Source organism: Acinonyx jubatus, chromosome X (genome assembly GCF_027475565.1).
Source record: "Acinonyx jubatus isolate Ajub_Pintada_27869175 chromosome X, VMU_Ajub_asm_v1.0, whole genome shotgun sequence".
NCBI classification, from domain to species: Eukaryota; Metazoa; Chordata; class Mammalia; order Carnivora; family Felidae; genus Acinonyx; species Acinonyx jubatus.
In genome coordinates, this window is record NC_069389.1 from 31,204,331 (window position 1) to 31,220,044 (window position 15,714).

At 36.2% G+C, this 15,714-nt stretch overlaps 1 protein-coding gene across 1 annotated transcript in view; it reads left to right on the plus strand.

The window, feature by feature from the left end:
* CFAP47 (cilia and flagella associated protein 47) overlaps positions 1–15,714 on the plus strand; it is a 545,688-nt gene that overhangs the window by 390,272 nt on the left and 139,702 nt on the right. Inside the window, exon 54 of the mRNA XM_053202225.1 lies at positions 8,398–8,495. Within this exon, the coding sequence (XP_053058200.1) occupies positions 8,398–8,495 (98 nt within the window). The remainder of the gene's footprint in view (positions 1–8,397; positions 8,496–15,714) is intronic.

A 15,714-nucleotide genomic window follows, 5' to 3' on the forward strand; every position in this document is an offset into this window, starting at 1 on the left:
CTTCTCAAACTCAACACCCAAAAAGCAACTAATCCAGTGAAGAAATGGGTAAAAGATATGAATAGACACTTCTCCACAGAAGACATCCAGATGGCCAACTGACACATGAAAAAATGCTCACCATCACTCATCATCAGGAAAATACAAATCAGAACCACCATGAGATACCACCTTACACCTGTCAGAATGGCTAACGTGAACAACTCAGGCAACAACAGATGTTGGCGAGGATGCGGAGAAAGAGGATCTCTTTTGCATTGTTGGTGTCAATGCAAGCTGGTGCAGCCACTCTGGAAAATAGTATGGAGGTTCTTCCAAAAACTAAAAATAGAACTACCCTATGACCCAGCAATTGCACTACTAGGCATTTATCCACAGGATACAGGTGTGCTGTTTCGAAGGGACACATGCACTCCCATGTTTATAGCAGCACTATCAACAATAGCCAAAGTATGAAAAGAGCCCAAATGTCCATGGATGGATGAATGGATAAAGAAGATGTGGGGTGTGTGTGTGTGTGTGTGTGTGTGTATGTGTATATATATATATATATATATAGATATATATATATATATATATACACATACACACAGTGGAGTATTACTTGGAAATCAAAGCTTTTCAACTACGTGAATGGAACCAGAGTGTATTATGCTAAGTGAAATTAGAGAAAAACAAAAATCATATGACTTCACTCATCTGAGGGCTTTAAGAGACAAAACAGATGAACATAAGGGAAGGGAAACAAAAATAATATAAAAACAGGGAGGGGGACAAAACAGAAGAGACTCATAAATACAGAGAGCAAACTGAGGGTTGCTGGAGGGTTTGTGGGAGGGAGGTGGGCTAAATGGGTAAGGGGCATTAAGGAATCTACTCCTGAAATCATTGTTTCACTGTAAACAATGTAAATTTTAAAAAATATTGGATGTAAATTTTAAAAAATAAAAAATAAAATTTAAAAAAAGAAAGAAAGAAAAATGGTTTGTAAAGGGAAGAACACTTCGGGCCAGCTAGGCCACTGGGACAGCAAACTGGCTTTGAAGTAAAGAGAACAATGTTATTTTATGGTGGTGTTAGTGAAAGAGATATACTATTAGAGATGGAAAACATTTCAGAGGCTAGCATTATATGACTCTCTTAAGAGAGGAGATAGGATCGATTCCAAAAATGTACAAGGTTTGTCCATATCTTAGTGAAGAGAAAAATATTAAGATACTAATTTAGAAGTGTTGGTGCTTTGTTGAAATAACATTTGTTAAGTAGACCCCAGAGGTGTCTGATGGCGTGTCCTAATTCAACAAATGGCCACAAGGGAAAGTGAAATAGTTGATTACTCACAGGTCCTGAAGGATATGTACTTCACTCCTTGAGGGACCACTTGGGGAGGTGAAATAGGGTGCAGACAAAGAGAAAAGCACCTGGGGCATATATCTTTATTAGGATTTTCATGCAGAATGCTTTGAGGTTCCTGGGCTGAGGCCAGATTCGTCAATTCAAACCAAAAAGGGTAGGTTTTGGCTCGCATCATGGGGATCTCATCGTGCATAAGGGGAAGGCCCTGGGAAGCAGAGGAGAGTCCTTATCACAAGAATGGTTAGGGAGCCACATCAGGAATTTACATTTACTTGTGACTGTGTGGGCTGTTATCTAGTACATGATGCACTCTCCAGAAGGGCTAGTGTCAGTTCAAGGCCCCTGCAGCCACTTGGCAACACAAAATGGAAGTGGAAACAACAATATTATGGAGTAATTTAGTTGGACTGTCAACAAGAAGATATAAAAAGTCTGGGAGATTATAATGCTTGGCACAGTTTTGTGCTTTCTGATTTTGATGTGACAGCAAGACATTTATGTGGCTATACCTAGTCATCAATTAAATATTTGAAGCTGGGTCACGGTGAAAAAAAATAGTTGTTAAGGTTTAAGATTTCTTTAGTTGAAATCATGCAGGTGAGGTTAAAGACTAGATCACTGTTGTAGATGCATTATGCCAGGAGTGAAACCCTCATCAAAATCTAAGGCAGAAGAACCATGAAGGAAAGCCAGGTAAAAGTGTTTGAAAGAAAATGAGAATATTATGGTATCATGTTAATGGGCTAAAATGGAGTGATACCTAATAAAAAAAATCTGCATGGTGACCAGCTGCAAGATAGATTAACAGCTATGAAAAATGCATCGAATTATATTACAAGTATCCCTAGTTTTTCAAAGAGGCCTTCCTATATCAGACAGGATCAACCTTTCTGTTTCCTATAATAACATGGGACTTTTTCTTACTGATTGCTCAGCAGTGTATCTCTCTTCAATTAAGGAAGTTTCCATTACATAAAATAAATAAGTTCTAGAGAACTAATTAATGTACAATAGCATGATTATAGTTAACAGTACAGTAGGGTGTACTTGAGATTTACTTAGAAGGTAGATCTTAAGTGTCTTCACCACCCCCACCAAAAATCAGTAATTATGTGAGATAATGAATATGTTAATTAGCTTGGTTGTAGTGATTATTTCATAATACATAGTATATCAAATCAAGTGATACCTTAAATATATATAACTTTTAATAGGTATACCTCAATAAAGCTGGAACAAAAAAGAAATGAAAACACCTAAGTAAGATTTTTTTTTAAACTTCCAAATAGGAAAATATGAAAAATATTGGTAATACCCAGTTTTGATGAGGGTCAGCTTCAATGACACAGTCTTACTCGTTGTAATGGTAATTTGAGAATATTTGCAATATGTTTAAAACTTTTTTTTCTTAAGATTTTAAGTCCTCTCTGTGCCCATTGTGTGGCTCGAACTTAGAACCTTGAGATCAAGAGTCACATGCTCTACCAACTGAGCCAGCCAGGCACCCCTAACACTTTTAATATTGTTTATCTCCTTTGATCCAATGATTTCATTTTAAGAAATTAGTTGGAATAAAAAAAATTATCAGAGATATGCACACATATTTTTCTGTAAGAATATTCCTTATGTGATTTATTATGTTGAATAACTGAAACTAGGTTTTTTTATTTTAAAATTTTATTTAAAACAATTTTGGATTATGTATTACTTACACATAATTTTTTTTCCACTTTTACTGAAAAATAGTTGACATACATCACTGTAAGTTTAAGGTATATAGTATGATGGTTTGCTTTACATATATTGTGAAAAGCTTACAACAATAGGTCCAGCCTATATCTATCTTCTCATATAGTTACAATAAAAAGAAAAGAAAAAAGGAAAAAAAATCTTGTGGTAAGAACTCTTAGGATTTACTCTGTTAACAATTGTCCTATATGTCATGTGGCAATGTTAACGATACTCATTATGTTATAATTACATTGTAGTGCTTATTTCTCTTGTAACTGAAAGTTTTTTATCTTTTGACCACCTTTGTCCCTTTCCTCCTTGCCCCAAGCTCTGCCTCTGGTAACCACAAGTCTAATCTATTTTTCTGAGTTGTTTTTGCTTTTTTTTTAAAATGTCTAAAATTTCTTTGAGAGAGAGAGAGCAGGGGAGAGGATACACAGGAAGAAAGAGAGAGAAAATCTTAAGCAGGTTCCATGCTCAGCACAGAGCCAGACACGGGGCTTGATCCCATGACACTGGGATCATGACCTGAGCTGAAATCAAGAGTCGTTGGTTCAACCGACTGATCCACCCAGGCACCCCCTGAGCTGTTGTTGTTCTTTTTCTTCTTAAATATTTATGTATTTATTTTGAGAGAGAGAGAGAGAGAGAAAGTGTGTGTGTGTGTGTGTGCATGGGAGTGCATGTGAGAGCAGGGGAGAGGCAGAGAGAGAGGGAGAGAGAGAATCCCAAGCAGGCTCCATGCTGTCAGCACAGAGCCTAACATAGTATTCAATCCCATGAACTGTGTGCATAATGCCTTCAAGGTCTATCCATGTTGTAAATGGTAGGATTTCCTTGTGTTTTTTATAATAGCTGAATAATATTCCTTTATAGATATAGATATAGATATATAGATATCTCAGAACATCTTTATCCATTCATTCCTCGATGGACACTTAGGTTGTTTCCATATCTTGGCTATTATAAATAATGCTGTAATAAACATGAGATCACGTACATCTTTTCCAAGTGAGAGTTTTGGTTTTCTTCAAATAAATACCCCAAAGTGTTAGTTTTATTTTTAATTTTTCGAGGATTGTCCATACTGTTTTCATTAGTAGTATAACTGAACCTAATGAGTTTATCCATCCAACGCACAGCAAGCCAATAAAAAACCTGACACTGAGCTTTTTTAGTGAAGAAAGATCGTGTATTTCTTGGTATGGCACTACCCTGGTGAACAGGGAACTAATGCTCAAAATCCTGAATTCCCTGATGGCTTACAAGTAATGGTTTTAAGGCCAGAAATCAAGGGTAAGGGGTTTGGAATCATGGGTTCTTCTGATAGGTCAGGGATTTGGTAAATGTCAAAACTGATGAACTGGTGCCAGGTCACCTGTTTCTTCAAGATCCTGGTTGGGTGGTCATTTCCTTCATTGGTCCAGGTCTGCAAAACATCTCAGCATTGTGTGTGAGTGATACTATCTTTGTTACCAAAAGTAGAGTATATATATGATGGTTATGATGACTGTGCAGGCTGTTTCATTTCTTGTTCCCTTGGGCTACATTTTCATTATCTTTTTTTTTAAGTTTATTTATATATTTAAGTAATTGCTACACCCATCATGAGGCTCGAAACACAACCCCAAAATCATGTGCTCCTATGACTGAGCCAGCCAGGTGCCCCTACATTTTCATTATCTTTTTTTTTTTGAGAGAGAGAGAATGGGTATAAGGGAGCATGAGGCAGAGAGAGAAAGGAGGGACAGAGAGAGAGAGTGTGTTAGAGGGAGAGAGAAAGAAGCAGGTCTCACCCAAAGTGGGGCTCGTGCTCACCCAATGTGGGAATGGAACTCTTGAACCGCGAGATCATGACCTGAGCCAAAAGTCAGATGTTAACAACTGAGCCACCCAGGCACCCCTACATTTTTATTAGCTTAACCAAAGCATATTCTAAGTTGCTTCCTGGCATTTTCCCCAGTAATCTTTACCTGTGGCTACATGCCTTTCAGCAGACTTCATTCTGGTGGCAGTTTCAGTGACTGCACCAATTTATATTGCCACCAACAGAACACAAGGGTGCCCTTTTCTCCATATCCTCCCCAACACTTGCTATTTTCTGTTATTTTCATAGTAGCCATCCTAATGGGTGTGAGGTGATATCTCGTCATGGTTTTGATTTGTTTTTCCCTAATGACTAGCAATAAAACTAAAGTTGTAATAGGGAGTACTCTCTGAATGATAAAAATATGTTTACGCACACATACATATATATATGGATATATCAATCATATACAATTTGTATACCCCAGTGTATTTGTATGTGTGTGTGTCTAAATATCTATGTCTTTATTGGTACTTTAAACCTGGAGATTTATACAAAAAAAAATAGTTTACTCTTAGTTGTGATATAATGAATAATTTTTATCTTTAAGCCTTACAGGAATTTCTAAAATCACTATGGTGAATATTGTTGATTTTATAATTAGAAAAAAAATTTTTAATATGTTCAAAGCCTATAGCTAAACAGTATTTAATAATTATTATTTTTGTTCTCTTCAGTAAATCTTTGCCAATCTTACTCTAACCAATAAATTCATATTCAGTGTACATTTTTAGCACTGTAGGAATTAAATCAGCTACATCGCAACATTGCCTTATGTGATAGTCACAGCAGTCACAAATACTAAGTATTATTACTTGTGTGAAAGCTAATTTTTGTGTTAACCTAATTGGGTTCTGGCGTCTAGATAATAGGTGAAACGTTATTCTGGATGTTTCTGTGAAGGTGATTTTAGGTGAAATTTACATTTAGAGCTGAACTTTGAATGAAGAAGATGGCCCTCCATAATGTGGAGTTCTCGGCTAATCAGTTGAAGGTCTTAATAGAGCCAAGACTGATCGCCCCAGAGCAAAAAAGGAACTCTACCAGTAGACTGCCTTTGGATTCAGACTGTACTTCTTTCCTAGGTCTACAGCCTACTGACTTAACCTGCAGATTTTGGACCTACCAGGTCAATTTCGTGAGCCATTTCCTTAAAATCAATCTCTTTTAAAGAGATTTTTAAACACCATAAAGGCATTTAAATCACTGCCATAGAACTGAAGGAGCAGCCAATACAAATGTGAGCAGAGATTTCCTCAGTAACCAAACATCAGTATAAAGTTGGTAACTTATTCTCTGTGCATTAATGGTTTCAAGGTAGTTAGCTGGTGTTTGTAAAATAAATAAGCTCTGAAGGCAGTTGAAAATGGGAAGGTAAATTTCGCCCTCAGGAACTTCTCACAAGTATTTGGGATGAAAATTCACAAAGACTTTCTCTTGTTTCCCTCTCATTAGCTGATTGTTCTGAAAGTCTGAATTGTTCTAAGATCCACTAATTCTATAAGTACTTCTTGTGAGCTAAAGTATTAGAATAGAATGGAATACAATACAGTATAATATGGTATGAAGCAATGCCATAAGATACAATGCTCTTGGTAGCGAGGAATAATTTTTCCTCTACCCTTCTAAATTCTTAGCCAATACCCCCCTGTAATAATGATGATGATGATGATGATAATAATAATAATAATAATAAGATTAGCAGGAGAAAAACAAAAGTTTAGTAACTTGTATTCCTCCCCTATACATGGGAGAGACCCAGAAAAATGAATAACTCCCTGAAATAGCCAAGCCCTTACCTTAAAATACCATCCCCACCTAAAAACACAAAAAGATGTTGGGGGATGAGGAGCCAAGAAGGAGAAGTTACCAGGAAAAGCAAGATTAACAAGAATAAGGTTGTTATGCAGATAGAGGTCACTGTCTTCTCCACTGATAGGCATTCCTAAGATTTAGCCCTCCCAACATCCTAATACAGAAAGGGAGACACTCTTACAAATGCAGATTTCCTTTATAAATGTAAATATCTCTTACAAAAGGGTAACTTCTCAGTTTTCAGAGTTCTCCTGTGTCTGCAGTTTTTTTTTTTTAAATAATCAGCTGAAAATAATCCTTATACCAAAGTCATAGTTTGGAATGGCAAATTCTACTCCCCTCCACCATGAAATCAATTCACTACAGTGTCATTCGATGCCGTACAATACAATACAATGCAATGCCATGCTATGCTCTGCAAAACACAAAACACTCTCTTTCAGAAGAGAGTGACTGCGAATTCCACTAGTCTGGGCTCCTTATTTCAGATGAGGAAACTGAGCCCCAAAGAGGCTAGTGATTTATATGACTAAGGTCAGCAAACATAGTAGTTTCTGGAATCTTTAAAACATGACAATACTGATATGAATATACATACAATTAACTGAAGTTGGAGGACATCTAAATCATAAGCTAGCTCAACCCTGGAGAATAAAGAATACCAAAGTAGAAGCTGAACAGATGAGGCTAAACAAGTAGAAAACCTGAGTTTGATGCCAGTACAAGCCCTGTTACACAGGACTGTTTTAGTGGACCAGGGTTCCAGTGTCAGGATTTGGGAGTGTGACTTTAGACATCACCAGTGACAGAAATGCCTGCTTTTTAAAAAAATATTGGGAACCCAGAGGTAAACATTACTTTCTCATCACTTAATCCATTCCCTAGTCCAACTTCCTTTAGGGTGAATTGCTAGGATCCTTTTTCATACTTCCAACAACAAAAGAAAAATCTTGTAAACTATTCCTGATTCTGACCTTACACTAGATTCTTATGGTATAGGAAGTGTTCCACTGAACTGTAATACAATACTTAGATATTTCTATGTATAATATGTGAATGCTTGGGCAATTAGGGGGAAAATGATTGGTTATTTCTTTTGAAATATTAATTCTTAGAAGTAAAACATTGTTGGGGTGCCTGAGTGGCTCAGTCAATTGAGCGTCTGATTTCTGCTCAGGTCATGAGCTGGTTGAGCCTTGTGTCCGGCTGTGTGCTGACAGCTCAGAGCCTGGAGCCTGCTTTGGATTCTGTCTCCCTCTCTCTGCCCCTCCCCCACTCACAGTCTGTCTCTCAAAAATGAATAATTTTTTTTTAATTAAAAGAAAAGAAGTAAAGCATTCTTATTTTAGTGGGGTCGGGGGGTGACATGATAAGTTTCTGGGCAGGCACAGGACAGGGAGCTCTTATAGGGCCTGCTCATGGCCATGCAAAATGGCATTTCTCTTAGCACTCACAAACTAATACAATCAGCTTTTCACCCTCCCCTTGGCTCTCTTGACAAATTAGTTCATCAAAAAGAGTTTGAAAATGATATCTATTGATGTTTCTCAAATTTTTAGGTTAAATATGGTATTCTGAAGCCTACATTAAGAAGCCTACATTTTTTGTTTTTTTGTTTTTTTCTTCAGATGATGGTGCTAGCAATATCCGAGTCTGGTACAGTCTTGAGATCCATAGCTCTCCGGGACCACCAGTAGACATTATTGAAATGAAGTGCTCTGCTCTGGTAAGAACCCATTAAATCTTCATAAGCTCTGTCTTTTTGCAAACCAAACTTTTGTTGTATGCTTAAATTGCTATCCCTAAAAAGCGTCCATATTAAATGAGTATATTAGGGTAAATTATTCAAATTATAGCAGTTGTGTTTTAAATCCAATAATATGGACCTTAAATGCTTATGGAAAACATCTTTTAGCTCTATAGTATCTTATAGTGGCTTTACTGATGAGTATTCTACATGCATGTTTTAAGAGTTACCAGAACAAATTTAACATTAGCCTACATGCTTGCCCTCACACATATAATAAAAGCAGGATTATGCTCTTGTAAGGGATCAAGAATATCCTGTCCCCTCAGGCTCATACTAGCTGAACTAAGAATCAAATTGACATGAGACAGATTAACAGGAGAAAATCAAATTTAATAGTGTACCTATGGGGAATGCACATTCATGGAAATTCCAAAATGGGCAAAAGGAGATATATATGTCATTGTGAGTTAAGGAGAAGAGGGTAGGGGTCTGAGACTTCAAAGGGAAGGAATGCAATTTACAGAAAGATGAAAAAGTGTAAATATTTGGTTAGCAAATGTTTGCTGGGCCTCTCAGAAACAACAGAGAACTGTGACCAAACAGGACTTGCTAGGTTCCTCCCTGTCTACCACCCCCAGTTCATAGTGTAATGTAGTTGTCTGTGGTGATAGCTCTCTTCCTGGAGCAGATCTTCTGTCTAAATTCTTCTTAGGCAGTTGTGGGGAAGGTAAAAAAGACTTTCCTCAATCTACTGGGTTTTGATTGCTTTGTAACTCAAAATAATCTTCATGCCAAAGTGGGCCATCTTGAGGTCCCTACAGTCTCTTGGCTCTTGTGAGAAGGGAGATGATTCCTTTTCAGGAATACCAAATGAAAGCTGTGCTGTCTTAATTAACAGTAGGTTTACAACCTATTGGGAAATATGTACATACTCCAAGGATAAATTGTCTGCTGTGACTGCCCCGAGTGTGCATGTCCATGAGACATCTACTCTTGCAAGAATGTTGAGCGAGGCTTTAATCAACATTTTCCTTTGATTGGGTCTATGGGCTTATTCCTGACACTCTTTCAGTACTGATTCTTCCTGGCTTCTATAGCAGGCTTTTCACTCTGAAACATATTTGGAGTAACTGGCATGGATTTGGGGCTTTAAATAATAGTGACTAAGAATAGGATTGTCTTATTATTAAAGTGTTATTAAATCTGGGGCACTTGGGTGGCTCAGTAGGATAAGCATCTGAGTCTTGGTTTGGGCTCAGATCATGATCTCAAAGTTCATGAGTTCAAGCCCTACTTCAGGTTCTGCACTGACAGCACAGAGCCTGCTTGGGATTCTCTCTCTCCCTCTCTCTCTCTCTCTGCCCCTCCCCTGCTCATGCTTGCCCTTTCTCTCTCTGTCTCTCTCTCAAAATAAATTTAAAAAAAGTGTTACTAAATCTGTTATTATTATTAATTAATAAAGTTAAATATTGAAGCTTGTTTTATTTTTTATTTTTTTTCTCTACATTTTGTTTATTGAGACAAACTAATTAAAAGGCACAAACATAGGGCATGTTTACATGGACATTATAACAAACATATACATTAAAAGTGTAGGAATGTGTCGCCTTCCTGCTAAACAGAAAGTTCCTAAGCTTTTATATACAAAAGTTGTACAATTTAATGTCCTAAAGTACAAAAGATCATTTATAAAATTATTTTACACTAAGTACTATTTTATTTTTTACTATGTAGTTCAACCCCCTCGAACTGTTTTATATAATGACACACAGATACCTGTCCCTGATGTAGGAAGTCTGCCTCAGATGTAAGGTGTTTGATGCTTGAACTGACACAGTGGGGTATAAACGGAAGTCATCCAGTTTGATAGTCAGTCCTGCAAACATTCTGCAAGATTAATACAACTAAATTCCACTTCTCTTAACTGCAAGATTAAAATAGAAAAAAAAAAACCCAAAACATATTGCAACTTAAAAAAATCACAGCGTCTTGGTTTTAGTAACTTTTTTTTTTTAAAACACAATGTTTTAAAAACACGTGTGGCATGATGGTGTAAAGAGTATCTGTTTCCCTAACTTTTGGTTTCTACTTTATGTACAGAGATAAAACATCCTGCTAAGAAATAAAAAGCACATGTCTTAACGTGCACAATCATTGCTGGGTTTCTACAGGGAGTACAGATAGCTGTCTCCCTGAAAACACCACAAAGCTGATACAAGTGTTTTTTCAAAGAAAAAAAAAAGTGATGTCCATATTTACAAAGTTGAACAAATCTGCACAATACTTGATTAAGAAACGGAAGGAGAAATTAAAAAAAAAAAAAAAAAGATACACTCTGCTGTTCTGAAGGGGCATACTACCTAGTGAGTGGTTAGAATAAAAACTGTATACAATTTAATATAAGACATAAACTCTAGTGAGCAACTAACACATCTTTCCCTGTTGTAACATCAACAGGCTCTGATTGGGAGAGAGAGGGGCATATCACATCCCAGTGCCTCCAGCATCTTCCAATTAAAAGCAGTATATTTTAACTGTTCCAAAGTACTCCTTGGCTCCTGAAAGGAGCCCCACTGGCCTCTGTTTGTTAGGAGTCTGTTGAGGCTTGTTTTAAATGAAACATGAGGGGTGATAGGCATTAAGGAGGGCTCTTTGTGTGATGAGCACTAGATGTTATATGTAAGTGATGAATCACTAAATTCTACTCCTGAAACCAATACTATACTATATGTTAACTAACTTGAATCTAAATTAAAAAAAACGAATGAAACATGAAGACAATATTCATGGCTATTAGTCATGTTTTAATTTGATTTAATTTTCTTATTGTTAATACTCAAATATTTAAATTGATGATAACGGTTATTTTCATTTTTAAACATGCAGATGGATTTTTCATAAAAATCATTATTTAGAATCTTGAACTTTTGCTCCAACAAATAAAAAGTTTTTAAAAGAGTAAAATAGTCTGTAAATCAATTACTTACCCACTTCATTTCTGGGTAAATCTCCACTGAGTCAGAAAACGGGTGGTCAGACTATTGAGATGCACTCAAATGTAGCTTGCAAAAGTGTTCTCTTCCAAGTGGCAAATGATTTAACATGATGATGATAGAGTCATTTCACCCAATGAAAACGCCCCATTTCCATGACTCTACTATCACTGCAGAATAAAATCTTTCTTAAGGGTTATTTTTAATTTGGCATAATTTTATGAAACTACTTGCTGTGGAAAATGGTTACTGGATTAACAGCAATCTCTTTACCAGGACATAGGAGGAAAAAAAAACATTTAAAATCGGTCCAGAAGAAATTGAGACCATGAGGTGGCACCTCAAAAAGATGGACATTGACTTCCTTATTAACTGTATGTTTAAAATAGAAACAGAGATGATCAGAGATCTGCAACCCAAACTAACCAAAAAAAGGACGTGATTCTAAAATACTTACAGACAAATAACTATTCACATCTTCTCATGAAATGGTATATAATGTGCCCCCCTTTTGGGAAGAGTTGTCAACCCTTTGAGCAAAATTGATAGAAATTGAGATTTTTTTTAACTCTCAACTTTGAATGGTAAAGATTGTCACACCAACTGAGAAACACACATCATCAGTATACTTGATGTAGATAAGTAGGAAGACTGAACAAAAAGACACCATCTGTTTCGTTTAATGTACTTCAAATATATTTTCATTTTTAAAATTAATATTTGCATATACACTTTCAGGAATGCATTGTTTTTATAAATAATGGCCCTTGTCCATTGTCTATAAAGGAGTTGCCCCTCCCTATGTAATGTATTTTATTATTATTGTGTGTTAAGTAAAAATTCAACCGAGTAAATTTGAATAATTAATTGGCTTTATTAAATGATTCATGAATCAGGCATCATCCCATTTAGCCAGTAGAGGGAGCTCTGAAGAGATGTACAGAATGGAAGGTTTTTATAGCTGGAGGGTGGGGTAAGAAAGTTATTAGTAAAAGAAAAAGACTGTTCCAGACAAGGTAGCTTTTCCCTAGGAAAAAGAGCAAGGGGTCTTATCATGTAGATCTGGTCATCTTCCTTTGAGGGACAGAGAAGGGGGCATATGGCACACTCATTGGTGCCCATCAGAATTCCTGACCAGTTAAGACTACTTTTCTGGGGGAGTTGATACTGCAATTAGATTATGTATTAAGCGCTTAAGCTTCCCCCTCCCCCCACTTTGAGGACTTGGCTGAAGTGATGCCATTTTGGGTCTGTGGTTATTTTTGATTTTGTTTTGTTTTTCTAACACATGTAATTCAAATTCAGTTTGTGTTGATTTCCTATCAGTTCTTAATTTAAACCTTTCCTGGTTTTGGTACCACAGTGTGATACCTATAACTCATCTCGTTTGTGTATGTACTTCTGATTATTATTGCTTTTATTTTTCATTGTGAATAGCTAACATAGTTATTTTATAAAGATATTCAATAATTTACTTTCAAAGTCTACATAGATGAAAATGCAATTCCTGAGCCCCCATTCCATTTACCAGTTTTACATTGTAATGCAAGAATAGAACTTAGCATCGTGAATTGCCAGATTGCGCTGTTTGTCGCTACAGGCAGGTGTGCTATATTAAGTAATCAGTTTCAGCTGAGATAGGTGGGGAAGGGGAGTCTTTTTTTACTAACTCAGTCCATTTGGGCTATGAATGACAGTGATGTTGTTGCCCAGTTATTAGGTTTCCCCACCTTTCTACTGGTAATTGCCTAAGGTAAAAATGTATGCACTTATTAACTCTCAGACATGATGATCTAGTTGCTGGAGATGGTATGGATTCTTTTAAATAATCCCATCAAATAAATCTTTGTGCATTTCTTGAAGTTTTCTGAATACTATCAAAAGTATGCTAAAATTGTTGTCCTTACCTAATATTTTTTTACTGCATTTGCTATTTTGCCAAACTTTTGAGAAATATTTTATTTAAACCTTAAATCGTCAGATGTGGCACTGGAGCTTTCAAGATACTAACCCATCTCTGATTTTCCATCTGTATCTCAGCTTTTGTTACATTCAACCCAATTTTCACATCTTCCTTAGAGATGAATGTTTAGAATCTCCATTAAAATAGGTTTCGTGTAAGAAATGTTTACATCCTCGAGGCACATAAATTTGTTTACTTCTTAGAGTAGGTTCCAAAAATCAGATTATATTGACAATGAACAATAATTGGTTGTGAGTCGTCCACTCTCTAATTGGTATAAATTATTTAGTATTCTTCTGGAAATTTTAACATGTGATATCTGCTATTCCATTTTGTTTGACCTTAAAAATGTCTTGTATGTCATATAGTTGGGCTGTGAGAGAATGATACGAGCAATCCACCATCTTCCTACTGATAATACCTTCAACATACAGCCATGAGTTAAAAATGCATTCTGAAAACAAAACTTAAGTGTGTGAACAAAATCTATGCTTTAAGCTTTAGATCAGTCATAGACTGCATAATATTTGTTCTGTTGTCAGTGACAATTGAATGACTCCTTTTTTTCATTTTATAATCAAACTTTAATTAAATTCACTATATTGTTAATGGTGCAACCCAGAAGTCTGTACACATATTAGAAAGAAGAGTGTTGGGGGGGGGGATGTTTATTATATCTTCAAAGGTTTTTTGGCTGATCTAAGAATTATGTTGACATGAGACAAATTACCAGCAGAAAGTCAAACAGAAGTTTAATAACATGTATACCTCCTTCTGGTTTACATGGGAGAGACCCAGGAAACTGCATAACTCCCCAAAATGGCCGAAGCCTTGGGCTTAAATACCTTGTTCAGCTAAAGATAAAGCAAAATGTTGGGAGGTGACCAGGAAAAGCACAGTAAACAAGGATAATGCTTTTTTTGCAGATTTAAGTTTTGCCTTTTCTATTGATAAGAATCTCTAGAGATTTAGTCATCCCCCTCTTCCTGGTACAGTAAGGTAGACACCCTTACAAATTCAGATTTCCCTTATAAATGTCAGTAACTCTACTTGGTTTCTCATTTGTCTGTTTTTTTCTTAACCAGCTGAAAATAATCAATATTCTAAAGAGGCATATCTTGGGATGGTGAAATTTTCTCCCCTACAGGAGCATAGTTAAAAACACTATTAATCCACTTAGTGTCAAACATAAAACATTAATACAAAACATATGTGAATTGCCAATCATTTTAAATAAGTTTTTAATTTAAAATTTTAGCCTCCATAATAAAATATATATTTTATGATCTCATTTTGTTATGTTTTTCTTTTCTTTGTGTTTTTATATTCTTTATTTTTTCTGGGTGAAAGATCATATGTCATGGGTGTTGTACATGATACTGAAATTTTTCTTCCTCATGAAATGTTAGTGTAAAATGTTAACATTCTGCTTTGAATTTATCTTGACAAAATAAAATATAGACTGTATATTTATGTGTACATGTACATATATATGCATATATATATATATAGTCATGAACATGCTATGAAGGCACACACACAAGTTGTGTCTTTCCACAAAGTCAGTTTTATTCAATCATAATTATAAAGGAGGTTCAAGATTCCAAATTCAGTGACATTTTCCCATGTGATTAAACTTGGCTTCTTACACAGCACACAGAGCGGAACATAAGACAAGCCACCCAAACAAGATAACAGAAGGGTATAAGAAGTTAACAAACCAAACACGAAGTCAGTTTGTGGGCGTGCAGTTGAGATAAGACCGCTCTGTCTGTCTAGGTCTGCTCTCGGTACTTACTGCTTATTATGCTCAAGCAGTGAAGGATCTCAGTTCTGTTTGGAGATCAATCGGGCAGAGCCTTCAACGGCAGCTGCCTTTTTTAAGTGGTCAGACACAGAGAGGTCATGTCTGAAGAGTCTGACAGCTTGTTACAAAAATCCTCCCCTTTTGAAAGGGATTTAATTGGTCTTAGGCCTCTGCAGACTTGCTCTGATTCTGCTTGGTATCATTTCTGGTGTGTCAGCTGATGTTGATCCTGACATCAGCATCTCATAGCTGCGGTACTTTTAACTGCCTGCGTCATTGCTTGACACAGGCTCCTGCTTGACATGAGAGACTCCATTTTGCTCTCTACATATACACATATGTATGTGTATATATAGAGAGAGCAAAAGGAAAGGGAGAGAGATCCTATCTTAAACAGTTAAGCAAGAGGGTACTTCCTAGGGATCATTCCCT